The 26,218-nt window shown below is 39.9% G+C and overlaps 1 protein-coding gene across 4 annotated transcripts; it reads left to right on the top strand.

Moving 5' to 3' along the window:
• The first annotated feature begins 59 nt into the window (after positions 1 to 59).
• Positions 60 to 25,672, top strand: LOC102235714 (NACHT, LRR and PYD domains-containing protein 3-like). Of its 4 annotated transcripts, XM_023326191.1 has the most exons (10): positions 60 to 344; positions 1,976 to 2,031; positions 3,498 to 3,644; positions 5,174 to 5,400; positions 8,438 to 10,211; positions 15,126 to 15,308; positions 16,877 to 17,050; positions 19,185 to 19,358; positions 24,097 to 24,246; positions 25,193 to 25,672. In XM_023326191.1, the coding sequence occupies exons 3-10, from the start codon at positions 3,517 to 3,519 to the stop codon at positions 25,197 to 25,199; spliced, it is 2,817 nt and encodes a 938-aa protein (XP_023181959.1). In that variant the 5' UTR covers positions 60 to 344; positions 1,976 to 2,031; positions 3,498 to 3,516; the 3' UTR covers positions 25,200 to 25,672. The 4 variants fall into 4 exon arrangements, with proteins under 4 accessions (XP_023181959.1, XP_023181957.1, XP_023181956.1 ...); XM_023326189.1 differs by lacking the exon at positions 19,185 to 19,358 and having other exon boundaries at positions 61 to 344; XM_023326188.1 differs by lacking the exons at positions 60 to 344; positions 19,185 to 19,358 and adding an exon at positions 1,586 to 1,779.
• The last annotated feature ends 546 nt before the right edge of the window (positions 25,673 to 26,218 follow it).

Genomic DNA, 26,218 nt, shown 5'->3' with positions numbered 1-26,218 from the left:
TCTTTCCCAATATGGCGGCCGGTGTCGGCTTACCTGTCCGTCAGGCGGCTGACGTCACCGTGCGTCACGTCGGGAGGCGGCACCTGAGAGAAGAAAACTTCAGGATGAGTCAGAGTCACTGACCACAGTGGGAAATCTACACGGAGGCTCGTTTACTCACATTTCTGAATCACAGCCTGTAGAAATACAAAACAACCACAGCAAACTGCACCTAAAGCTGGAATTACTCTGAACTTTGACCCCAAAATGCCAGAGGAGGTGAAAATGAGCAGAAAGAGAGGGAGGACTTCCCTAGAGAAAAAAAAAATACTTTAGTACTGTATTTCAAACATACTTCCATTTCTGTAAGTACATTTTAAGGATACTAAGTATTAAGTGTACCACCTATAAATATATACGAAGCTTGTACCAATTTTGACATTATAGCTTTAAACACACTCAAATATAATTATACCAAAATACACTTTTAAGAAATATATTAAATAAAAGTATACTTTAAGTGAACAAAATATGTATTTGCTCAAGTGTACCAATGAAACAATATGCTGTTAAATATATTTTGTGTATATTTTAAAATATATGCCCAAAATAGAATTTTTAAAACTTCACTTAATGCTTACTTTAAAAGTAAACTACTGAATATACTGAAATTTTAGTATGTTTTAAGTTACATCCAAGTGTACACATGCCTTTTTAGGTGCCTTGTTAATCTTTTACTATTTTTGTCAAAATGGCAAAGAATAAAAATAAAAACAATCCTTATAAGGATTATTATTACTTTTTTAAAGTGTGTTGTAATGGATCCTTCTGTGTTCTGGTAGCCTGATGTGTTTGCAGTACTGTAGTGTGTATGAAGCATGTAATGTACAAAGTGGCAAAGTAGAATAATAAAAGACATTAAGTAACTAAAAAGTTACTTCATTAATAATTATAATAAACCAAAAGTGTAATTATAGCATACTGTAATCACACTACTAATATATAAAATATGTAATGTCAATATACTGAAAATACATTCTAAATATATTTTAAATGTAATTTAATCACAAAAATAGTTAAAATATACTAATGAAGCACATTTATATTACATAAGAAGCTTACTTAACTTAAAGTATACTAAGCGTAACTTTAATTGTTCCAAAAAAGTATGTGAAAGTACATTTAGTACACTTTAAATTGTGCTTTAATACAATTTAAATACTATTAAAATACACTAATCACAAAATTAGTTGTTCCAAAATAGCACAGTTTAAGTTAACTAATCCTAAATGAACTTGAACTAAACTCATGATTAGTCTGACTTAATATATGCTCAGGTATGCTAAAATTTAACATACTTAGTATATTTATTTTTCACCAGGGAGGTTGAACAACAAAAGATTAAAATGATGAAAATGCTCCCCAGAGGCCTGTTGGTAGATTATTACCTCGATCTTGTTAAGGGATACGGTTGTTGTCCCCATAGAGGCTCATGGGAACTGTAGTTTAACTCTTCTGACTACAGAACTGTTTGAAACAGAAATACTTGTTACAGGCCCAGCCTCTCCCTAGGGGGGCGATAGAGAGCAATCAGTAGGAGCACGGAGAAGAAGAAGAGTAAGTGCGTTAACTGTTAGATGCTTTAGTTGTAGTTGTCTTGTTTTTGCCAAGAAGAGAAATAAAGTTCGACAAGTTCTTCATCTGCCTCCTCGTTGTTTGGCCGCCAGCAGAGCAGAACCTATGAGCTTGTTACCAGCAAACGAGCCGAGATAGAGACCAGCCTGTTCTGGACCTACCAAGGTAACATACTGAAGGTTTTTAAACTTTTATATTGTTTTCTTACAGTCTAAAATATCTATCTGAACCGTTAACAGTAAATATTTATTCACACGAATCAAACTTTGATTTTAGACGTTTCTGGTTAATCATGAAAACTCACAAGTCACGTGACTTCATAGAAATAGAAACTGAAAATAACTTTTTTCTTCTTCTTCAGATCAGACTCCATATTAAGATGGAGGACGGGAATAACTTGTCTTCTTGTTAACAGAGGTAAGTGTTGCAGCTCCATGTTCCTCCGTGTCTCTTTTGGGTCTCTGTCGCTTTTTCTATCGGATAAAATGGACCCACTCAGCCGCTTGCTGTGTGTGGGTCTACTCGGCTGAGAAAACGGCTCTAGTCGGCTGTTTCTCATAGGGTGGGATTCCTTAGCATTTGGTTTCCATTTTACTGAATTTAAGGGCTGATCAAGAAAGTGTTTACATGCACGCAAAATACATTTATTTGAAATTAACATTGTGAAACGTTGCTGCTTATAAATTGCTGCTATATGAGGCTTCAGATGAATTTATGTTTCACCAGAGAAATATTTCAGCACAACTTGGTTAACCTGGAAAATGATCGACTGGGATCTACCATGACAGTAGGTGATCTGTTTGTGTGCAATAATGAACTTTACAAACATAAATTAAGGAATTAATTAATCTTTTAAACTTTACGAAAAATGTATTAAAGTAGTAAAATACAAAGGAGTATTAGGATAGTACTAATAAAAAAGGAGAAAAAGTCACAATATTACAGGAATAAATTCATACGATAATATTCTGGTAATATTATATGTATAATATAGTTGGGATATTATGACTTAATTCTTGCAATTTTGAGACTTTATCATTTTGTTCTTTATAAAATTTTCTTAGTGTCCATAATACTCCATCATGTTAAACTGGTTTCTCTGGTTATTTAAATCATAAAATGTGACACATCACTCCTTCCTCAGCAGTCTGGGGTTCATCAGAAACTGATGTTTCTCTGATCTGTGGAGTCAAACCAGATTTAAACTCTCAACAGATTTTCCTCTCTTCCTCCTCTCTGACTTCTTTCTTTTCCAGTTGGACTTCTTGTTTCTCCTTGCAGCAGTGAGAAACTCTTTGTCTCTCTAAGCTGCTGGAAAACTGAACAGATCTGCTGAAAGCTGAGAGTGATCAGATCACTCCTCATGATCTCCATGGATCACCTGATCCTGAAGTCTCTCTGATTGTTGGTCCGTCTGGAAAATATTCCTTCCACATATTCCTGCCTCTCTGACTAAACCTGACTCTCAGCAGGAGGACTGGCAGCCCGTCTAAAGGAGGTCTGGACCCCAAAGGTTTCAGAACCGCTGCTTTAACTGAGCCCATCTGTTCAGGACCAACACATCACCACTTCATAGGAAATGTTCACTCCTTCATTCACTACATCTGACCTCACTCTGGATGTTTCTACAGACCTGGAACATGATTCCAGTTTAGGTTTCAGACTCAGATTTGAAATGTTCTTAATAAAGTCAGAAGTTCTCCAGAAGGTTCTTGGATCAGCCAGCAGACATCAGAAGGTCATGAAGAAGTGAAGGAGAGAACAATTCAGACCCAGATGTTACCTGCTGGATCAGGTTCCTCTGATCCTCTGAACACATGATGGGAATCAGCTTTCTGCTTACTGGATCACTGGGAATTGACTGGTACTGGTTTCTCTTTCAGACTTACTGAGGTCCAGAAGATGGAAGATTTTGACCTAAAGGAGGACAGAGCAGAACCTCCAGGATCCGTCTGTCCTTCTATGAGGAGTGACCGGTCCAGAGATAAACCTCCAGTCTTCAGTAATGAACCAGAACCATCAGACCCAGAGTAAGAAACCAGTTTCTAACTGATTAATGTGACTCTGCAGAGACCAACCAGGATTTAAACTTTGATTTCAGCTTAGAAACTGATTCATGGAAACCAAAATATCATTTTAAATTATTTTAGTTCTTTTTTCAGTTGTGATCTAAACTGTTCTTTGAGAGAAAAGAACAAACTTTGGGGGAAAAACTAAATAGTTTCCTTTGTGTCTTTATGAATCTCTAGCAGCTTCCATGTTCCACTGAGGTTTGGGGCCTCATGTGTAAAAGAGTGAGCAGTTTTCACACTAACACGGACAAATTTAGAAAAGTGTGGTGCACAAAAAAATTCGGATATATAAAGCCACGTGTACATATCTGCACACCTTTCCTTCATAAATCCCAATTTGCAGGAAATAAAGCAGCTGTTGGTTCGCCTGTCACCACCTTGTAACAAGGCAGCCTTTTGCGGCTGGATTTTACAGTGAGGATGAAAAGTTGAGTCAGAGTCAGGTGGAACAGCAATGGTTTATTCTTCTCACAGCATCAATAAAATCATTTCACAGGTGAAACTGCAGCCTTAAATAGTCCCAGCTGTGATGGACCAAACCATCTTTTGTTTTGTTACTCATTCTGCTGCAAGTTGGCTCAATTTTGACGCGCAAGACGTAACCGGTAAAATTCTGTTTAGGATTTTCAAAATAAAAGATCCGGAAGTAGTTCATTATTTCTTGCCGTGGACCGGTACCGGTCCACGGCCCGGTGGTTGGGGACCACTGGGTTAAAGGATAAAGAACTTTTAAAGATAACAGGAAATGATCCGACAGGGCGACATCATTTACAGAGACATTGGAAATATTCACAGCCTTACTGATAACCAGGTCCAGTGTGTGTCCTTGAGTGTGTGTTGCTTGTTTGACATGTTGTGTTAGACCAAAAGTCTCTAAAATATTAGCGAGCTTTTTTGCCCCTCTGTCTTGGGGGTTGTCAACATGAATGTTGAAATCACCGACAATTATTAAACAATCATAATCAATACAGATGAGAGATAGAAGTTCATTCAAGTAAGTAAAGAAATTTTCCACAAAAGTTGGAGTTTTGTATAGAGTTAGTGTCAAAGTTCGTTTGTGGCCTTTAACCTCAATTCCAAGATACTCAAAAGAGGTGAAGTGACCCAAAGAGATTTTACTACTATTTATGGTATTCTTAAATATTGAAGCCACGCCTTAGACAAATGCAAACTGGATCTGAATCCTGTTTACTGGTGTTCCACCATTAAAGAACGATCCATGTTTCTACACTGGACTCTAGATTAGAATCAGATTTTGGTCTTTGAGCCTCTGATGGAAACAGTTTTCTGCTCTGACTCAGACAGAATAAAGATTTCAGATGGACATACAACCAAAGAAAGATCAATCATAACACCAAATATAGAATGAAATATTTCAAACCAGAGATCATCAATGTTCTGAGGTTCTGTTCTGACTCATGTTCTGGTACCAGGACAGCTCCAGCCTGTTAGTGAATTATTTCAGTGATGAAGAAATGTCTTCACAGAGGGAGGAAGAGGAGCAGCGTTGGTGAGGAGGAGCAGCCGTCCTGCTGTGCTTTGTGTCAGAAGGTTCTGATGGATCCGGTCTCTACCAGCTGTGGTCACTGGTTCTGCAGACAGTGCATCAGGTTCTACTGGGACCAGTCTGGACCCTCCTCCTGCCCCCAGTGTGGAGAAAGACCCAGAACAGGAGCTGGACTGCTGACAGCCAATCAGAGCAGCTGTGCTCCAGGTGAGACTGAACATCTCCAATCAGAGCTTCCTTCTGTTGTCTGTTGAACCAATTTAATGTCTTTAGTTGGGATTTGGACGTGTAATGTTTTATAAATCTTTCTGTCAACCAAATATCTGTATCTCCAACTGGTGTAAATGGTTTTGATTTAAAGTGGCTCTGTTCTCAGCTCTTTGTGCTAATTGCAGTAAAACTGAACATCTTATTAAATCTGATGTTCATGTTGATGCATGAACTAGGCAGCCTAGTACTGAACTAGTGACATGCTAGGAGACTAATATTGTATTATGGTGTGTAAAAGTCAGTCCCAGGGATCTTTAGATAAAAATTCACCACTTTATTCAACTCTGACTAGATGAATAGTGCACAGAATCCAGTAACTCCAAAAGGAAACAACAACAGTGATTAAACAGCACTCAAAAAAGTGTATGGTCTTCTGAGTTCAACACTTGCCTTCTATCTGTTGACCCTTTACTTAGATTCTGGAGCCTACAGCACCATCTAGTGACCAAAGAGGAAATGTATCACATATTTGGCTCCTGCAGTGTATGGAGACAAGAAGGTGGAAAAAGCAACCTGCTGCACTGCTGATGTTACAGAGAGAGGGAAGGAAAGTCTGAGACAGAAACCTTTATTTACTCTGATAATATAGCACAGATTGCAGTTTATATGTTTCTATATATAAAATGTAATATAATTGCAATTAAAGTAAATATCATTTATTTGCCCTTCTGTTTAATCCAAATTAAATCATCAGTCAGTGGATCTAAAAACATGATGTAATGCTGATCACATTTAGAACCGGCCCAAGGCATAAATGAACTAAGAGAATGTCAATGCTGCCAAGTTTGATTTAATGATTTCACCATAGATAAAGTAAAACATTATAAATGGTTTAAACATTTAAATTTAAGATTTTAAGGAGCTGGTAAGTTTATTTTGTAAAAGTTCAAAGAACAATCTTCATAGTTAGATTGCTTTGTTGCTACAGCTACAATCTGAGGCTCTCAGTTTAATTTTTGAGTTTTAACTGCTCATTAATGCATCTTAGTAAACTACAATTACGTTTGACTGCTCAGCCATTTAAACTAGGCCGCCTCTCCCAGATTTGACTAAATCTATGGTGACATGCTAAATCAAATCTGCTCAAGGTCTCATAAATCATTGGACCAGACCTGCATGATGAGCAAGAACCGCTTCACAGCACATCTTTGCTACTGGATGTAGAGGGACAAACGGGAGCGTGAGATTTAAGTTATGTGGCTTTAGTAGCTCTTTTATTTTGTGTCGTTTGAGTTTTTAATAAGTGCCACAGAAACTGTTTTGGTTGGCCGAGCTTTATAGGACGAGTTGTTCTGATCTCCGCGCGGCCATGCATCAACTCTACCTGACTTTAAGTAGGCAAAGCATTTGGTATTCTTTGTGTCTCTGCAAAAAATAAACTCAAACAAAAAATAAACCAGCGTGCTTCGTTAGTCACGAGGCAAGCCTGAAAGCTCCTCCATGGGCTGAATCACCGGTCCATTAATGCACCGGTTAACCAGGATCTCAAACTTTATCGACACAGAGTCAGCATGTTGAGACATAAACACGTCGCACATCATACTTTGTTCATAAAGAAATATTCTCACTGCACGCTCAATGCGCACCTCTAAATGTTTACCTGTGAACACTTTTGAACAATGATTGCATCTCAATGAGGACATTTGCAGTTCACATTGAGCTGCGCGAGCAAAACAAACGCGGTGGATTTAAACTTGACTCCTACCTTGATGAATTCTACAAAGAAACATGGATCATCATCCTCACAGGGGGTTGATATAAATGTCTACATAGGTTAGCCTATATTGCCGATCCGCGGTGAAGTAAACTACAGAGATCAAGCCATGACAGTGTGCGTGAAGCAGCCAAGGTGATTGGTCATTCCAGCTTATTCAAAAAGAGAAAAATTATTTAAAAAAAAAAACATTTTATTTTTTTTCTAATAAAGACAAAAATACACAAGGCTTAACCTGGCGGGTGGGCATGTAAAGCATGGTGGCCCGCCAGGCCTATAATACACTGGGGAACACCCTCTAGTAATTCTAATAATCTATTGTTTACTTCTAAAGGACGAAATCATTCCCATGTCATTTTCAAACTACCACTCTGAAAACATTCAATCCAGTCTTTGAGAGAGAAATGCCAATTTAAATGTGAACACTGCCAGATACAATGAACTGTTTCTCTGACAGATTAGAGCTTTTCCTCTAGATTTTCTTCATTAAGGCTAGAAAATTCGAGTAGAAAACATTTTTCTTTCTTCTGAAGCTTCTATGTGTGGGAGAAGTTCAGATAGAAACTGTAAAATGAGGACATGGTGACATGTTGCAGAAGAGTTCATGTTGCTCAAAGCATTTAATAGATCTGTTTCTGTCAGTGTTTACTCATCTGATCTGATTTGTAAATTAAATACTTACATAGAACAGATTCTGGTCACAAAACAGAGGCAGAAATGTGATGTTTGATAATAGAACATTATTCTGCTTGTGATGATGGATCACAAGCATTTCATCCCAGCGCTGCGTGTCCCGGGGTCAAAACATCGTCAGTGACCCCTCACATCCCCACCATGGACTGTTCTCCCTGCTGTCCTCTGGAAAGAGATTCCGCAGCATTCGGTGCAGGTCCACCAGGTTCCGAAACAACTTTTTCCCACTTGCCATCAGACTGCTGAACTCTTAACTGGACTGCTCTCAAAAACTGGTCTCCACTTCATACCTTGCACATGTACAGAGCTAAATAACTTATATTTTACTGTCATTCCTGCACTTTATATTTTATATTTATATTCATATTTATATTTTATACTGTATTTTATTTTATTCTGGAGTAACCTCATAACATTGGAACCTCAAAACATTGTCCTGAGCCGTATGCAACAAAATTTCGTTCTGTATACACCCTGTGCATGCAAAATGACAATAAAGTCAGTCTAAGTCTAAATTCTGTTTCAGATGTGTTTTTTTTACTTCAGTTATTGTTTTTGTTTCAACAGATGTTGTTCTGCAGCAAGTTCTACAGGAGCATAAGATCAGTCTGCGGAGGAGATGTGAATGTGTGACTGAAGAATGCGATGTAACAGGAAGTAGAACCCTCCTCAACAGGATCTACACTGATCTCTACATCACAGAGGGACAAAGTGAAGAGGTTAATACCCAACATGAGGTGAAGCAGCTGGAGAGAGCTTCCAAGATCCAAAACCTCCATGACTCTCCAATCAGGTGCCATGACATCTTTAAAGCCTTCCCTGACCAACATGGAGCCATCAGAGTGGTTCTGACCAACGGCGTCGCTGGTGTTGGAAAAACCTTCTCAGTTCAGAAGTTCACTCTGGACTGGGCAGAGGGCTTGGAGAACCAAGATGTCAGTGTGGTGGTTCTGCTTTCGTTCAGGGAGCTGAACTTGATCAGAGATGAGCAGCACAGTCTTCTCACGCTGCTCCATGTTTTCCATCCAACCCTCCAGAAGCTCCTAGCAGAGCAACTGGCTGTCTGCAAACTTCTCTTTATCTTTGATGGCCTGGATGAAAGCAGACTTTCACTGGACTTCAACAACAGTCAGCTGGTTTCTGACGTCACACAGAAGTCATCAGTCAACGTTCTGCTGACAAACCTCATCAAGAGGAACCTGCTTCCGTCAGCTCTCATCTGGATAACTTCCAGACCTGCAACAGCCAATCAGATCCCTCCTTCATGTATTTCCAGGATAACAGAAGTACGAGGCTTCACTGACGCCCAGAAGGAGGAGTACTTCAGGAAGAGGTTCAGTGATGAAGAGATGTCCAGCAGAATCATCTCCCACATCAAGGCCTCTAGGAGCCTCCACATCATGTGTGGAATCCCCGTCTTTTGCTGGATCACTGCTACAGTTCTGGAGAACATGTTGACCTCAGAGCAGAGAGGAGAGCTACCTAAGAACATGACTGACATGTACTCACACTTCCTGCTGGTCCAGACAAAGAGGAAGAAGAACAAGTACCATGGAGGACATGAGACAAGTCCACAGGAGCTGATGGAGGCTGACAAAGAAGTTCTTCTGAAGCTGGGGAGGCTGGCATTTGAACATCTGGAGAAAGGAAACATCATGTTCTACCAAGAAGACCTGGAGCAGTGTGGTCTGGATGTCACAGAAGCTTCAGTGTACTCAGGAGTTTGTACAGAGATCTTCAAAAGAGAGAATCTGATCTTCCAGAAATCAGTCTACTGCTTTGTCCACCTGAGCATTCAGGAGTTTCTGGCTGCAGTCTATATGTTCCACTGTTTCACCACAAGGAATACAGAGGTAGTGAAGAAATTCCTGGGAAAAGAATTCAGTGAAACATCTTTGGAGGTCATCATAAAAAAAGTCCTAGAGAAATCCTTCTTCAGTAAAAATGGCCACCTGGACCTGTTTGTTTGTTTCCTTCATGGTCTCACTCTGGAGTCCAACCAGAGACTGTTAGGAGGCCTTCTGGGTCAGACAGAGGACAGTCCAAGAACCATCCAGAGAATCATCAACAATCTGAAGGAGATGAACACTGATAGAATCTCTCCTGACAGAATCATCAACATCTTCCACTGCCTGGTGGAGATGAATGACCGCTCAGTTTTTCAGGAGATCCAACAGTTCCTGAAATCAGGGAATAAACTGTCGGAGATCCAGTGTTCAGCTCTGGCCTACATGCTGCAGATGTCAGAGGTTCTGGGTGAGTTGGACCTGGAGAAGTACAACACATCAGAATCGGGACGACTGAGACTGGTTCCAGCTGTGAGGAACTGCAGAACGGCTCGGTAAGTCCAGATCACTGATGGCATAGTTACTTTGAAAAAGTAACTTTGGGCGTGCTGTGGTGGTGTAGGGGATAGCGCGACCCATGTTTTTAGGTCTTGACTCCTTGACGCGGCTGTCGCGAGTTCGATTCCCAGACCCGGCGACATTTGCCTCATGTCTTTCCTCTTCTCCTTCCCCCTTTCCTGTCAGCCTACTTTCATATAAGGGACACTAGAACCCACAAAAGACTCCCTGGAGGGGAGGGGGAAAAAAGAAAAGTAACTTTAATCGGATTTCTGATTACTCCTTGAAAACGTTACTTAGTAACTGATTACCTAATTTGGAAAGTAACTTTTTTAGTTACTTTCAGCAGCTGCTAACAATAACGCTCTGCCACCTGTGAAAATTACATTAAGCTTTGCCAATGCTTAATTGCATGTTTTTTTATAATGGTAACATCAACAATGTATCTCCACTTATAAGGTTGAACTGAAGGGGACATTGTTTAATGGTTACAACAGCACAAAACACTAGTAATCTTTGTATGTTCCTCTATTGTCTGGGAACTCTAAATAGGATTTTAGACCCCCCACCCCTCCCTGCTCCAGCCTCTAGGTTCTGTGTTACGGCCCTGCATTTGCTGTCAAAGTGCAGTGCACAGCGCTTCTCCCACTGCTCCACAACTCGGATCACCTTCACAAATTTGTGACACTTATCTTAATATTAATGATTATAATGGCGATTAGTATCACAACTTTACGTACTCGTTCATTCATGGCTGTTTTCACGTTTATTGTACTCGATGTTTTGAGTTTTCTGGAGAGTACCACAAAGCTCTACGTCATACGAGAAATTCTGGTGCTTATTATGTGTCTGCTTATTTCCAAACCCAAATGAATAACTTAAAGTTCAAAAACAAGCCCAAAAAAGTGCAACCCACGACTCATTAAATCTGCAAGCAACTTTAGAAAAAACAAGCCCAAAGTCGCTTATAATAATCAGACTTGGCGACAGAAACTCAATAGTTCCTGTTTTTCCAGCAACATAATGCGCATCTCCCTCCATTGTTTATACACTGCTCAAAAAAATAGAGGGAACACTGAAATAACACATCCTAGATCTGAATGAAAGAAATATTCTCATTGAATACTTTGTTCTGTACAAAGTTGAATGTGCTGACAACAAAATCACACAAAAATCATCAATGGAAATCAAATTTATTAACCAATGGAGGCCTGGATTTGGAGCCACACACAAAATTAAAGTGAAATAACACTACACGCTGATCCAACTTTAATGTAATATCCTTAAAACAAGTCAAAATGAGGCTCAGTATTGTGTGTGGCCTCCACGTGCCTGTATGACCTCCCTACAACGCCTGGGCATGCTCCTGATGAGGTGGCGGATGGTCTCCTCAGGGATCTCCTCCCAGACCTGGACTAAAGCATCCGCCAACTCCTGGACAGTCTGTGGTGCAACGTGACGTTGGTGGATGGAGCGAGACATGATGTCCCAGATGTGCTCAATCGGATTCAGGTCTGGGGAACGGGCTGGCCAGTCCATAGCTTCAATGCCTTCATCTTGCAGGAACTGCTGACACACTCCAGCCACATGAGGTCTAGCATTGTCCTGCATTAGGAGGAACCCAGGGCCAACCGCACCAGCATATGGTCTCACAAGGGGTCTGAGGATCTCATCTCGGTACCTAATGGCAGTCAGGCTACCTCTGGCGAGCACATGGAGGGCTGTGCGGCCCTCCAAAGAAATGCCACCCCACACCATTACTGACCCACTGCCAAACCGGTCATGCTGAAGGATGTTACAGGCAGCAGACCGCTCTCCACGGCGTCTCCAGACTCTGTCACGTCTGTCACATGTGCTCAGTGTGAACCTGCTTTCATCTGTGAAGAGCACAAGGCGCCAGTGGCGAATTTGCCAATCCTGGTGTTCTCTGGCAAATGCCAAGTGTCCTGCACGGTGTTGGGCTGTGAGCACAACCCCCATCTGTGGACGTCGGGCCCTCATACCATCCTCATGGAGTCGGTTTCTAACCGTTTGTGCAGACACATGCACATTTGTGGCCTGCTGGAGGTCATTTTGCAGGGCTCTGGCAGTGCTCCTCCTGTTCCTTCTTGCACAAAGGCGGAGGTAGCGGTCCTGCTGCTGGGTTGTTGCCCTCCTACGGCCTCCTCCACGTCTCCTGGTGTACTGGCCTGTCTCCTGGTAGCGCCTCCAGCCTCTGGACACTACGCTGACAGACACAGCAAACCTTCTTGCCACAGCTCGCATTGATGTGCCATCCTGGATGAGCTGCACTACCTGAGCCACTTGTGTGGGTTGTGGAGTCCGTCTCATGCTATCACGAGTGTGAAAGCACCACCAACATTCAAAACTGACCAAAACATCAGCCAGACAGCATAGGTACTGAGAAGTGGTCTGTGGTCCCAACTGCAGAACCACTCCTTTATTGAGTGTGTCTTGCTAATTGCCAATAATACTTAGAGATAAAAAAGTCACACCTGGTTTCTCATAGTCAGGAACTGGTTGCAAACCTGAGGCCACCAGGTGTCAGTCAGTTATGGCAGATCTGAACTTTGGTTTGATGAACTCAATATGAGAAGTTGCAGACTCATAGGAGGAACCAAAGAGTTGGGTTAAAAGCACATCTTTTGTAGTTGGGATATTTTTCCTCCAACAGGTTTTAGAGGAATCACCTCAAACCAGATGTTGGACTGGAATTTATTTCAATATAATTTGTGAATATCAGCTTCTGATTTTCAATAGCAGAGCTATAAAGGTTGAAAAAGGTTAGCATTTTGAAGAAAGTCTCATTGATATCAGTATTTCCTTTAAACAAGAGACAAAAATAAATAGCATGTTTGAAAGAGGAAAAGACTCTCAGACTCAGCAAGATGCCAGAGAGCACCAAACAAATTTCTTTATATTAGACAATTAATTTAATTTCATATAATTGTTGCGGCAGGAGCCATTTGTTTGTTAAATACTTAATGAAATATGTTGGTCTTATTTGGTGTTTGTTGTGAATGACGTACACTCACAAACGAACGAGGTAATTAGTCCAAGTTTGTCTATTGAATGTTCAGAAACTCCAGCGGCTGTAATTAGCCACAGCAAAGGTAAACAAAGGTAAAATAATCTAAACAGGTGATCAACTCAAACCACTCGTACTGTTTTACTCTCCGTCTCTGTTTGTCGTTGAAGCACACCCGTTGCTATGGCAACGGCCTGAGTTGCGCAAGCCGAGCAGAGATTACGTTAAGAACAAAACATTCAGTCCGTTACAACCAGTGATGTCAGTAACGCGTTACTAAGTAACTTACTGATGTCGGACCACTTTTTTTCAGTAACGAGTAATCTAACGCGTTGCTATTTCATATCCAGTAGTCAGACTACAGTTATTTATCAAAATCATTTTGCGTTACTGTGCGTTACTATTTTCTTTTGGAATTTAATTTAATTTCCTCTACGCGTCTTGTCGAGTGATCGCTGTTTTTATGCGACAGTATCAGCAGCGAAAGAAATGTAAACAATGGAGGGAAGAGGGAGATGCGCATTTTGTTGGTAGAAAAACAGGAACTACTTTGAGTTTCTGTCGCCTATTATTATAAGCGGCTGTGGGCTTTAATTTTTTTAAAAGTCGCTAGCAAATGTAATGAGTTGCGGGTTGCGCTTTTTGGGCTTGTTTTTGAACGTGAAGTTGCTCATTTGGACTTGGAAATAAGCAGACATAAACCCCAGAATGTGTTTGACCTCTAATTAGTTTTAGTCAGGCACTCCCTGTCCATCATTTCCCGGATGATCCGTCCCGCTGTGTCTTTGTTAATGTCAAGTTAATATATTACCTGTCAATTACGTCGAGCTATCCAGAACATTGGAAACATCGAGACTAATATGAACAGCGCAATAAACGTGAAACCAGCCACGAATGAACGGGTCCGTAAAGTTGTGCAACTAAACGCCATTATAATAATTAATGTTGAGATAAGTGTCACAAATCTGTGCAGCAGCCATCTGAATTCAGCGCTGTGCGCTGCGCTATCACACCAAACACAGGGCCGTAATGCACAACCTGGAGGCTAGGGGGTTTGGGGGGGTTTAAAATCCTTCTTAGAGTTTTCCAGACAACAGTGGGTCACACAAAAACATGCACAAATTACTAACAGGTTTTTTGTACTGTAACCATTAAAAAACCTCCCTTTCAGTTCAACCTTATAAGTGGAGACACATTGTTGATGTTACCATTATAAAATAGCTTACAATTAAGTATTGGCAAAGATCAATGTAATTTTCACAGCGTTGTTGTTAGCAGCTGCTGAAAGTAACTAAAAAAGTTACTTTTAATGTAACTTAGTTACTTTCCAAATCAAGTAGTCAGTAATCTAACTGAGTTACTTTTTCAAGGAGTAATCAGTAATCCGATAAAGTTACTTTTTCAAAGTAACTATGCCATCACTGGTTACAATGTTTGGTTTTCAGATTTGATGTTTATTTTGTGATTATTAATAAGCCTCTATGAACACAGTGGTGGTTGATGAGCTGATTTAAACTCCTGCTCTGCTAGTCAGTCGGTCTTTGAGTCGCTTTTTTTCGTTAGTGGAACCAAAATCATATTTTAAAGTCATGTGATGAAGAGCTTCTGATCCAGATTGTTGCTGCAGCAGTCAGAGCTCAGCATGAAGAAACAGGAAGGTTTGCTAACCGGCAGCCAAGATGGCCGCCGCTAAAACCTTCAGTTGTTCTGAGAACATGAAGCTGGACCAGAACCAGAACCATGATGTTAATTATGAAATGATCAAACTCAGTAAATTGATGTGAAGACCAGATGTTCATCAGATGATATCAATGTTATTAAATGTGTATATATAGATTATCTGATTTAATTAGAACTGAATTTATTTCTTCTCTAATCACAGACTTGGTGGCTGTAAACTCAGACAGGCTGAATGTGAAGTTGTGGCTTCAGCTCTGAAGTCCAACCAACATCTGACTGAACTGGAAATAAGTCAGATCTACATATTTGGAACCAGTACAGACTCTGGACTGAATCATCTGTTTGAGATCCTGGAGAGTTCAGTCAGTAAAGTAAAGAGTCTGAGGTTTGTTTTCTCTGTTTATCCTATAAAATATTTTATTGATACTTTAATATTTATTTATCTTCACATTTATTCTGTTTTCTTTAAAAACAATCTGCTCTCAAAATGTCGGATTATAATTTCTAAAATCTTTTGCTTTATTATTTTCATTTTTCAGACTTTGAGAATATTTATCTTTATTTTTCACTTTAAAATATTTTGGACTGATGAACAAAAATAAGTTAAATAAGTCAAATGATGATAATTAATGATGGAGATGTTTCAGTTTGTTCTGAGAAAGATTCAGATGATCAGATTGATTTCTTTCTCATTTCTTCTTCACATTAATAATGAAATGTTCCCCCAGAGTAAAACCAGAACCAGACAAGTTATGTTTTTAATAAAGACATGTTATTTAAGAAAGAACTGAAATAGTAACAAACAGAAACTATAATATGAATAAAAACTGACAGCAGCAGGCGGTTCCTCCAGCTCAGCTATGTCCTGGATCTGTGGTTCTGTTGGACCGGGTCAGAGAAGAACCGTCTCTTCAGTCTGACAGCTGTCAGTCAGTTGGAGCCTCGTCTCTCTGAGCTCAGAGACGCTTTATCTGGTAACAGATCAGAAACTGATCATTAGAGCTGATTCAGAGTTCCTCAATCGTGTTTCTGGTGATCAGAATTGATCATTACTGATCAGAATTGATCAGATGTGATCAGTGGTAAAGGAGGCCTGTGTCCTCATTGCAGCAAACATCTTGTCCTTGTCTCCAGCTGTCCTCTGTCTCTGCTGTCCCTCCTCTGTTGGGATGTCACCAGGTAGATGGACCACAATATCTGCTTGTTGGTGATTGGCTGAGCTGTTGTCATGGCAACATGCAGGTAGACTGAAGGCAGCATAGCAGCTTCTAGACCAGGACTCTTCAAATCCAGGCCTCCTGGTTCAGTGTCCTGCAACTTTTAGATGTTTCTGCTTCAACACCTTAATGAAATGATGAATTATCCCTCAGGACACAGTCAGGTTCTCCAGAGTCCTGCTGATGACCTCATGACCTCATGATGGGACTCAGGTGTTGAAGGTTGCAGGACACAGGCCATCGAGGCCTGGAGTTGAAGATCCCTGGTCTAGACCAAACCAGAAAAAGTTCTCCAAGTATTTACTGTCCCCATAGTTCAGTAAATACTTTTACTATAGAACAAAGAACTGAGAATGTGATCACCAGTAGAGCAGCGCCATCTGGTGGTTCAACAGTCATAGGTTTCTTCCAGATACCCGAGATAAACCAACCTTCACTTTATTTCTGATATGAAACTATTTTAAAATTTGAAGTCTATTTAATTCCCGACCAGAACCACTGAAGGCCCGACTGAAATATTCTAACAACACGTCATAATAACATGTTCTGGTTCTGCTGGTTTAGACTCTATAAACCAGTTTTACTGAATCAAATATTAAACCTCCGTTCATCATGTTTCTGGGACTTTTACATTTAGTGAAATTAATTTTCTAGATTTTTATTATTAATTTGTTCATATTTCAGTTTTAACCTGCATCTTGTTGGCTTCAGCTCATGTCTTTTATTCTTTATTCAGATTGGAGTACTGCAGGTTATCAGAGATCAGCTGTTCTTCTCTGGTCTCAGCTCTGAAGTCCAACCCCTCCCATCTGACTGAACTGGACCAGAGAGGAAACGACCTGAAAGATTCTGGAGTGAAGGAGCTCTGTGGTTTTCTACAGAATCCTGAATGCAGAATACAACGATTAATGTAAGAAACCATGTTTTATACTGGATCTGATGTTTCTGATGTGAAAGTTGTGTTGCCACTAAACTGCAGACGTCTGGCTGATTATCTACTGATCCACTCTGAGGATCTTCATGGTAAAGTCTGCTTTCTTCTTCTATGGTTTGGTCCAGTTAAAGTTTCTTTGTTTTATAAAAGCACAAGCAGTTCCTCCTCCCACCGTCACATTCAACCAATTACAGCGTTCATTTCACAGACACCAACCACACCTGCAGAGAGAAGGTCAAAGGTCAGAGCTGATGAAACTCAGATATTAGGATCATTAAATGTCTTAAAATCTACAAACAATCAGATATAAAATCTGAGAAAATGTCTTTATGTCCAAGACAGACTGAGGCTTAATTCACTAAATAATGATGTTCATCCACATCTCTGACCTTCTGATCATAATGAATGTTCATTAATGTTGTGTTTTTGATTTTGTTGAAGTGGTTTGCACCTCAGGGCCACTGTAAAAATTTGCATACATTACTTAAGAAGATCAGTGGTAATGTATTCTTATGAAAAAAGAGGGTTAAATTTTCTAGATTTCACAACTCTAAATAATACATTCAAAATAAATTGGTTAAAGTTGTATCTAAAAAATCTATCCTCCGTTTGGAATACTTTCCCTCCAGTGTAGGAGTCTTAATTTCCTCCTCCTCTGTAATTATCATGTAGAGAAAATACCAGTAAAACTTTCTGCATTTCACAAACAAACACTTCTTTCATGGGCACTTATATACAAACATAATTTTTCTCCCCATAAATTCTTCATCTGGAATAATCAATACATCCTTCACAAAAATAAATCTTTATTTTATCCTAAATGGTTGGACATTAAAATCCTCCTTGTGGGTCAGCTATTTAACCAAAATGGGTGTTTGCTCAGTTACAATGATTTCAAACTCAAGTATAACTTCGCTGCAATTTCTAAAGACTATGATATTGTGTTTGATGCTATAACTAATGAAATATGTGAACTCTTTAGAAATAATGTTGTTGATGAATATAAGGCCTTGTTAAATGTAACTGATACCACCGTTGGTACAGCATGTTTTTCTACTGCTTGTAAGAATATCACAAAGGAAAGATGCCATGTTTCAACAAGATATTATTTCTGTACTTTCATCTGTTTTCTATTGGAAGTATTTTGTCCCTGATTCACTATGGAAAAATGTGTGGACTCATCATCAGAAACTTTTCATAAACAATAAAATGAAGGATGTCTCTTTTAAACTGTTACATCGAATTTATCCTACTAATCAATACATGATGAAATATATTAAAACAATAGACCCCAACTGAATCTCTTTGGGCTGCCACCTTATCATGGTGGAGGGGTTTGAGTGCCCCAATGATCCTAGGAGCTATGCTGTCTGGGGCTTCATGCTCCTGGTAGGGTCACCCAAGGCAGACAGGTCCTAGGTGAGGGACCAGACAACTTTGGATGTGGTGTTCCCTCATCTGGACGCAGGTCACCGGGGCCCCACTCCGGAGCCAGGCCAGGAGGGGGGGGCACGATGGCGAGCGCTTGATGGCCTGGCTTTTTCCCATGGAGCCCGGCCGGGCTGATGAATTAGTTCTTGTTTCCATGGTAACAACATTGACATCAGATTGGTTGTGATGCAGCATCCTGTGTAACAATATAACAAGTAGAATCAGTTCTGTTTCCACCCATGTGTTCATGTGTTTATGAATGAGTGAAGTGTAATTATTGCAGCTGTTGATCCTTCAGATAAATCACTCAGTTCCACTCAATAGAAGGTTAAAGGTCACTGTGAAAATGAGCTGCTTCCATTAAGTCACTGCAGCATTCATTAACAGCTCTAATGTCACACTTTGGTTCTTAAAGTCCATTTTAATTCCTGACCAGTACCACTGAAGGCCCGACTGAAATATTCTAACAACACGTCATAATAACATGTTCTGGTTCTGCTGGTTTAGACTCTATAAACCAGTTTTACTGAATCAAATATTAAACCTCCGTTCATCATGTTTCTGGGACTTTTACATTTAGTGAAATTAATTTTCTAGATTTTTATTATTAATTTGTTCATATTTCAGTTTTAACCTGCATCTTGTTGGCTTCAGCTCATGTCTTTTATTCTTTATTCAGATTGGAGTACTGCAGGTTATCAGAGATCAGCTGTTCTTCTCTGGTCTCAGCTCTGAAGTCCAACCCCTCCCATCTGACTGAACTGGACTTGAGCAACAACAACCTCAAAGATTCTGGAGTGAAGGAGCTCTGTGGTTTTCTACAGAATCCTGAATGCAGAATACAACGATTAATGTAAGAAACCATGTTTTATACTGGATCTGATGTTTCTGATGTGAAAGTTGTGTTGCCACTAAACTGCAGACGTCTGGCTGATAATCTACTGATCCACTCTGAGGATCTTCATGGTAAAGTCTGCTTTCTTCTTCTATGGTTTGGTCCAGTTAAAGATTATTTGTTTTATAAAAGCACAAGCAGTTCCTCCTCCTACATCACATTCAACCATGTGATGGTAGGAGGAAATGAACGCTGAATTACAGCGTTCATTTCACAGACACCATCCACACCTGCAGAGAGAAGGTCAAAGGTCAGTTTGGAGACTAAAGGCTGATAAAACTCTGATATTAGGATTATTAAATGTCTTAATATCTACAATCAGATAAAAACATTTTGATAAAATGTCATTATGTCCAAAACAGACTGAGGCTTAATTCACTAAATAATGATGTTCATCCACATCTCTGACCTTCTGATCATAAATGATCAATAAACCATCATTGATCAAACCACAAACTTAATTAATCTGTAAAGATGAACAGATGTAGAAACATCAGGAATCAGTTTGACATGTCAAATGTATCTGGACTGAAATATTAGAGCTTAGTCAAACTGTGGCGGTCCGACCAGTAATTCACAAGGACAAAGGCATATATAAAAAAATATTTTCTATTTATTGTTCCAGAAATTCTTCACAAAAGACTTCCAACATCAAATCTAAAAATATAGCAAAATGGGCCCAAAAGAAATCAACTAAGGCATACCTAACTCAAGATAACAAACCAAAAACTGACTTCACACAATGAACACACAGGGGAATTTATACACAAAGGCTAACCTACACAAACGAAGAGGGGTGGGAGATGAGACAAAGACAAACAGTACATAAACATAAATAACTAATTCAAACCAACACATTTTGACTACAACACAACTGTATAAACAAAACAATCTAACACGAAAAATGTTTTAGCAGTTATGCTATTAGTAGAGAGAGAGGCAGATTCTTTAACATCAAGTCCCCCGCTTCCAGCAGTCTGATGGCTTGTTCCTCTTCCTGGTTTGCCTTTCAACCAGTCCTCTCACTCAGCCAGTCCTTCAAACTCAGCAAAACAAAGTGCTTAATGATTCAAATAAACACAAGGTGTTTACTAAATGTGTGCACCCATAATAGTAAACAACCTAATGCAATAAACACCACAGAAGGAGTGAAATTATAAATATATAGTGTGAAAACATTTAAATAAATACTAACACTGGGGAAAAGATGGAGGAACCTCCACACCAACAGAAACCGTTGCATTTAGTTCCCTGGCAGTAGGGAGCACAGCAGAATGGCTGAAACACAGGAAAGGATGTCAGACATTCAAGAAGCAGCTAAAAAAAACATCAGCAGCATCTGGATCCTCTCATGCTGAGAGGTACAAGAACCACTGATTCCTTTACAAAGTTGGTGTATAAAAAATAAGAAAAAAAATTTCTAAATGCTGATTCCGTTCTGTGCAAATGTTTAAAACCAGAACAAGATAGTTTGTTCTGTCAAATCTGCCATTAATTGGTGGTGGACGACCTTCTGGAGGATTTCTGACAGAAATGTGAGTTTAGAGATCGTCCTCTAATGATGAAGAACACTGTCTTTCTGAACAGAGGCTGGATTCATGCATGTTTAGAGGAACCAGAGCAGAGGACAGACTGCTGGTCAGCAGAGCCAGGAGCCAAGGCCCTGCAGTGAGGAAGATTTTTAAATAATCTAGGACAGTGGTTCTTAACCTTTTTTGAGGTACCGAACCCATCAGTTTCATATGCGCATTCACCGAACCCTTCTTTAGTGATAAATAAAATACATATATTTTTCCAAATTCAAGACATAGATATGAACTCACAGCAAGTTACAGTATTACTTTATTCTGGCCCCCAAAAATATTTTGGCCCCATAAAAGAATTTCAGTCCCCAAAATATCTTTTTTACTATTTTACTAATTTAAAAATAAATTTGGATTTTTTCAAAGAATGACAAATTTTTTAATAACTTAATTTTTTTAATTTTAAATTTAATTTGTTTTTTGTCATTTTAAATCCACAAAATACTTTTTTGGGGGCCAGAATAAAGTATTGCACAAATTGCATACCTGCAAATCAGTGTGACTTCTGCTGTTGTCTTTGGGAGACCAGTTCAGAGAGGCGTGGCTTCACCTTGGCAAGTGCATCTTCAGAGCAAAGTCTGTTCATTTTCTTCTTTTTTTGCTCGACATATTTAGTATGGATTAAAATATTAAGAAAGAAACCACGCGACGTACAACTGCGACAGCCGCTGATACTTCGTGCACTAAATTCCCCGCAGCACTGATTGACCGAGCAATGTAACATGATCCTCTGCAGCAAGTGATGGCCAAGCGGGGCGTGTCATCACGACTTTACACAAGTGTGTCTTTACCTCCGCGGCAGAGGCTCCGCCAAACCCCTGAGACCGACTCATCGAACCCCTGGAGTTTGACCAAACCCAGGTTAAGAACCACTGATATAGGAGGAGCATCAGGTGGAGAACCTGCTGGCTGTAAATGTCTGACCAGCTGCAGCAGAGGACACAGACTCCATGTTCAAAGATGGCAGAGCAGGACACAGAGACTGAGGGGTCAGAGGTCACATCTGGGCTCTGGTGGAGGAGACTTTCTCCATAAAATGCTGCAAATAGTTTCACCTGCAGCAGGGTTCAATCCAGCCTGTGTGTGTTATGTGAGGGAGCGCATTAAAAAGAAATCAAAACATTTAAATAAAATACAAGGATTGTGAATGTCTGGTCCAACCTTAAGGATCTGCACCATTCACAGTTTTAGTCATGACTCCAACAGTTCTTTAATATCTGAAACAACACTTGGAATGGGCTCTTTGCACCTCAGCTTCCGCGTTCGGGGAAAAGCGGCTCAATCCTTTCCGATCTATTGAAAAAGGCTCTTTGCACTCGGTATTTGCAGGGCTTGTCCAAGGTAACAATTAATGATGTACATCGATCCGAAGCCCCGACAAGTAAACTGGAGAAAGGTTTTAACATGTTCGCCTCGTTATACACAGATACGAAGGTGAGTTTTACTTTCTTTAAACTTTGTGGCTAACATTAGCTTTAGCTTATGCTAGACATTTTTCTTGTAAAAATGTGCTCTTTAAGTATCTAAACATTTTTCATCATTCATTAACGGACAATGTTTTTACCTTATGTTCAAGTATATTACCTGTGTTTATTGTCGTTAGTGTCAGAGACCAAGTAACGGGGATTTTACGGTTCAGGCTTTTTGCTTCTGAAGCCTGAGGAACAACAAGCCCATAGCTTAACAGTAGAGCAGCTCTGGTGTCGGAGTTCTAGTTCAGCTGACTGTTCAGGTTCAGAGTTGTTGCTTTTAGAAAAATATGGCCGTGTTCCTTAAGGTCTCCGTGTTACTTCGCTTTATTAGTTTTGCATGCTTCTTGTGAAGCAGGACGGTGTTTCCAGCAGTGTGTACAGGCGGATCAGTAGCTCGGCTGTCTGGCTCTGGTCTGCTCTCTGGTTCCCATAAACTCTTTCAGGCTGAATACAGAAGTGATTCCATGGAAATAACACAGGAGGCTCCTTTACCTTCTGCTTTAGGCTGAAGAAGTTGATCCGGAGTGAAGTGAAGGCTGTAAACTTTGCTGTGCGGCGTTAGCTTTAACTGGTAGCACCGTCTTCTTAATTCAGGACTGTTTGGAAATCCATGAAAACTTAAAAGCCCATTATATTAGGAAGACAGCAATGTTCATAGTATTGTTTTATTTGCGTCTGAAATAAGACTTTGTCTTTTCTAGCTGTCATGGTAACTCAAAGCGAAAAAAGAGAGCCGCATTTGAGGCATGCGGTTGTGACGTAATCACGCAGGTGCAAAGAGCCCATTACAGTAGTCTGTTTTCATCTGTTCTCAGTCCTGTGGCGCCCTCTGCTGGCAGGAAGACTCATGATATGATCAAATCAAAGACTGTGTTGTAGCACACAATAATTTATTTAGATACAGAATCCAGTGATGATTTTTCCAGAAAAGTCTGAAATTATTTTCCAGATGTGGTTCAGAGTAAAACCTGGAAAAGGAATAATTGTTATTGCCTCCAACTTTTTAACTGAAGCAGCATTGACCTTTGACCTGCTGGTCTTCAGTTAAATCTCAGCTTGTATGTTTGGAGGAAGAAATTTGATGTTTGTTGTGAATTAGTTCTTGTTTCCATGGTAACAACATTGATATCAGATTGGTTGTGATGCAGCATCCTGTGTAACAATATAAAAGGTAGAATCAGTTCTGTTTCCACTCATGTGTTCATGTGTTTATGAATGAGTGAAGTGTAATTATTGCAGCTGTTGATCCTCCAGATAAATCACTCAGTTCCACTTAATAAAAGGTTAAAGGTCACTTAAAAGGTGGAAATGAGCTGCTTCCCTTAAATCACTGCAGCATTTATTAACAGCTCTAATGTCACACTTTAGTTCTTAAAGTCCATTTTAATTCCCAACCAGAACCACTGAAGGCCCGACTGAAATATTCTAACAACACGTCATAATAACATGTTCTGGTTCTGCTGGTTTGGACTCTATAAACCAGTTTTACTGGATCAAATATTAAACATCAGTTCATCATGTTTCTGGGACTTTTACATTCAGTGAAATTAATTTTCTACATTTTTATTATTAATTTGTTCATATTTCAGTTTTAATCTGCATCCTGTTGGCTTCAGCTCACATCTTTTTTTCTTTATTCAGATTGGAGAAATGCAGGTTGTCAAAGATCAGCTGTTCTTCTCTGGTCTCAGCTCTGAAGTCCAACCAACATCTGACTGAACTGGACCTGAGCAGAAACAACCTCAAAGATTCTGATGTTCAGCAGCTGAAGCTTTTTGTAAAAGATGTTCAGTAAGTAAATGTTTGCAGTGATTCCAGCTGCTGTCAGCATATTGAATGGAACCAGTTCCTATCAAAGCAAAGATCCAATGTTCCCAGTAAAGCTGCAGCTTCTCAGTGGGAGGAGAATGGTTCAGGCTTCCTGATTGGACACAGAAACAGCAATCAGCCAATCAGAGGAGCAGCAGCTTGCTGTGTTCCTGTGTTTGTGTTGGTGTGAAGATGAGTGTTGTTGCTGTGTCCATGTCTCCAGGAAGTCCAGCTGGACTCCAGCGTCCAGCCGTCCAACATGTCTAGAGACAGTGGTCCTCATTCATCAAACTGTGGCAGCAGCAGATCTGATCTCAGATCTGCTTGTTCTCTCAGTTCAACAGGAAACAAGTGATCAGGTTGATGTTGGTCACAGCTCTGAGATCAGTCTGACTGCAGCCTGGAAACCACTGGCTCTGATTTCACAAACCATCATTCATTTAGTCAGCAGCTGCTCTTTCTGCTCAAGTCCACTCCTCACATCTGGACATGTGTCCTCCTGTCCTCAGTCTCATCCAGATGTGTTCAGGGACAGCCTCCATGTTGGTCAGTCAGCTGATGTTCCAGCAGCAGATGAGATGTTGATCAGCAGCAGTTTGTGTCTAAATGCAGCAGCAGCAGCAAATCCATCCTCCAGTGTTGCAGCAGCAGTGAAGCCTTCAGGAATCTCAGCAGTTTGTTTCCACTGTGGACTTGAGTGGAACCTGCAGAGGAAGCAGACTGGATGCTGAAAGTGTGTGTAGGTGTGTGAGCTTGGAGCTCAGTGTGTTCACTGCAACACGTTAAGATGAGAGCTGAAAGGAAGCTGCTCTGAACAGGACTGAAGGCCCTGCTGCTCTTTCTACTGGATGTGCTGCGTCACTGACTGCTGCTGGAGAGAAGCTGGAAACTCACTGATCTGATCTCTGCATCTTTCTTCTCTCTGCAGGATCTGATGTTCTCTGTAAAGAAGAGAATCGTCTCTGTTTCCTGCTGATCCTCAGAGATTGAAGCTGCAGCAGTTTGAGTCTAAAGAGACTCTGACTGGATCATGATGACCTTTGACCTGAATGATTTCCTTCCTGTTTATTTCCTCCTGTCTGTCATTTTGTATCTGATATTGATTTTCTCTTTGGATCGATGAAGATGAAATTGTAACTCGGCTCCATTTAGAGGCTTCATGGAGTTTTGATCTGAACTTGATTCAGTTTTTAAACTTTATCATTTTTCTCTGATTCATTTTCATCCTGGAAGCAGAAATATGAAACATATTTCAGTTCAGCCGTTTCCAGGCTGCATGTTTGCTTCATTTGAATTCAGTTTCTGATGTTTTGCAGCTCTGGTCTTTCTATCTGCTGCTGTAAACGACTCAGTGAGGAAATTATGCAACTTTTACTGATGATTTTAAATAAATATTTTAATTTCCTGGTATTTTCTGCTGAGCTTTCATTACCCAATCCATGTTTGCATAATGATAATATAAAACTTTGACCTTTTTGAATTCTGCACCTGAAATTTACCAAAAGTATATAAAAGAACAAATCTATTAACTAGTAAAAACTAGCAAACACACTCTAGGAACAAATTAAAACTGAATTAGACAAACAAGTAAATTAAATTGAAAAGTCCCAAATTATTATAATTCTGATTGAAACTTTATGTTACAGTAATGAGAGGAGGCTAATAAATATCCAGAGGACTTTTTCACAAAACCAGGATCGCGGATTAAGCTATAATTTTCCAGATATTCTGGTTTAATTAAACCTCGATTCAGTTTCACAAAAGAGGAAACGCGTACGTTACCATGGCGATTTATTCTGTGAAGCTAGCTGCTCCAGATCAACATCTGGATTAATCCTGGAGCTTCATCTGTTCAGTCAGCGTTCACACCGATGAAAAACCGATGAGTTTTGTGATTCCTCTTTTTTTGTCTTTTTTAAATTACGCTTCACTAATTATGATTCCGAGCCGTGAA

This window comes from Xiphophorus maculatus, chromosome 21, assembly GCF_002775205.1.
Source record: "Xiphophorus maculatus strain JP 163 A chromosome 21, X_maculatus-5.0-male, whole genome shotgun sequence".
Taxonomy (NCBI): domain Eukaryota; kingdom Metazoa; phylum Chordata; class Actinopteri; order Cyprinodontiformes; family Poeciliidae; genus Xiphophorus; species Xiphophorus maculatus.
The sequence above is the reverse complement of the archived record's forward strand: the minus strand, read 5'-3'. Positions and strand labels throughout refer to the sequence as shown.

Coding starts and splice junctions, on each gene's coding strand:
- LOC102235714 (XM_023326191.1), top strand. CDS start 3,517: ATGGAAGATTTTGACCTAAAGGAGGACAGAGCAGAACCTCCAGGATCC. Junction 3,645..5,173: donor CCAGAACCATCAGACCCAGA/GTAAGAAACCAG, acceptor ATGTCTTCACAG/AGGGAGGAAGAGGAGCAGCG. Junction 17,051..19,184: donor TGCAGAATACAACGATTAAT/GTAAGAAACCAT, acceptor TTCTTTATTCAG/ATTGGAGTACTGCAGGTTAT.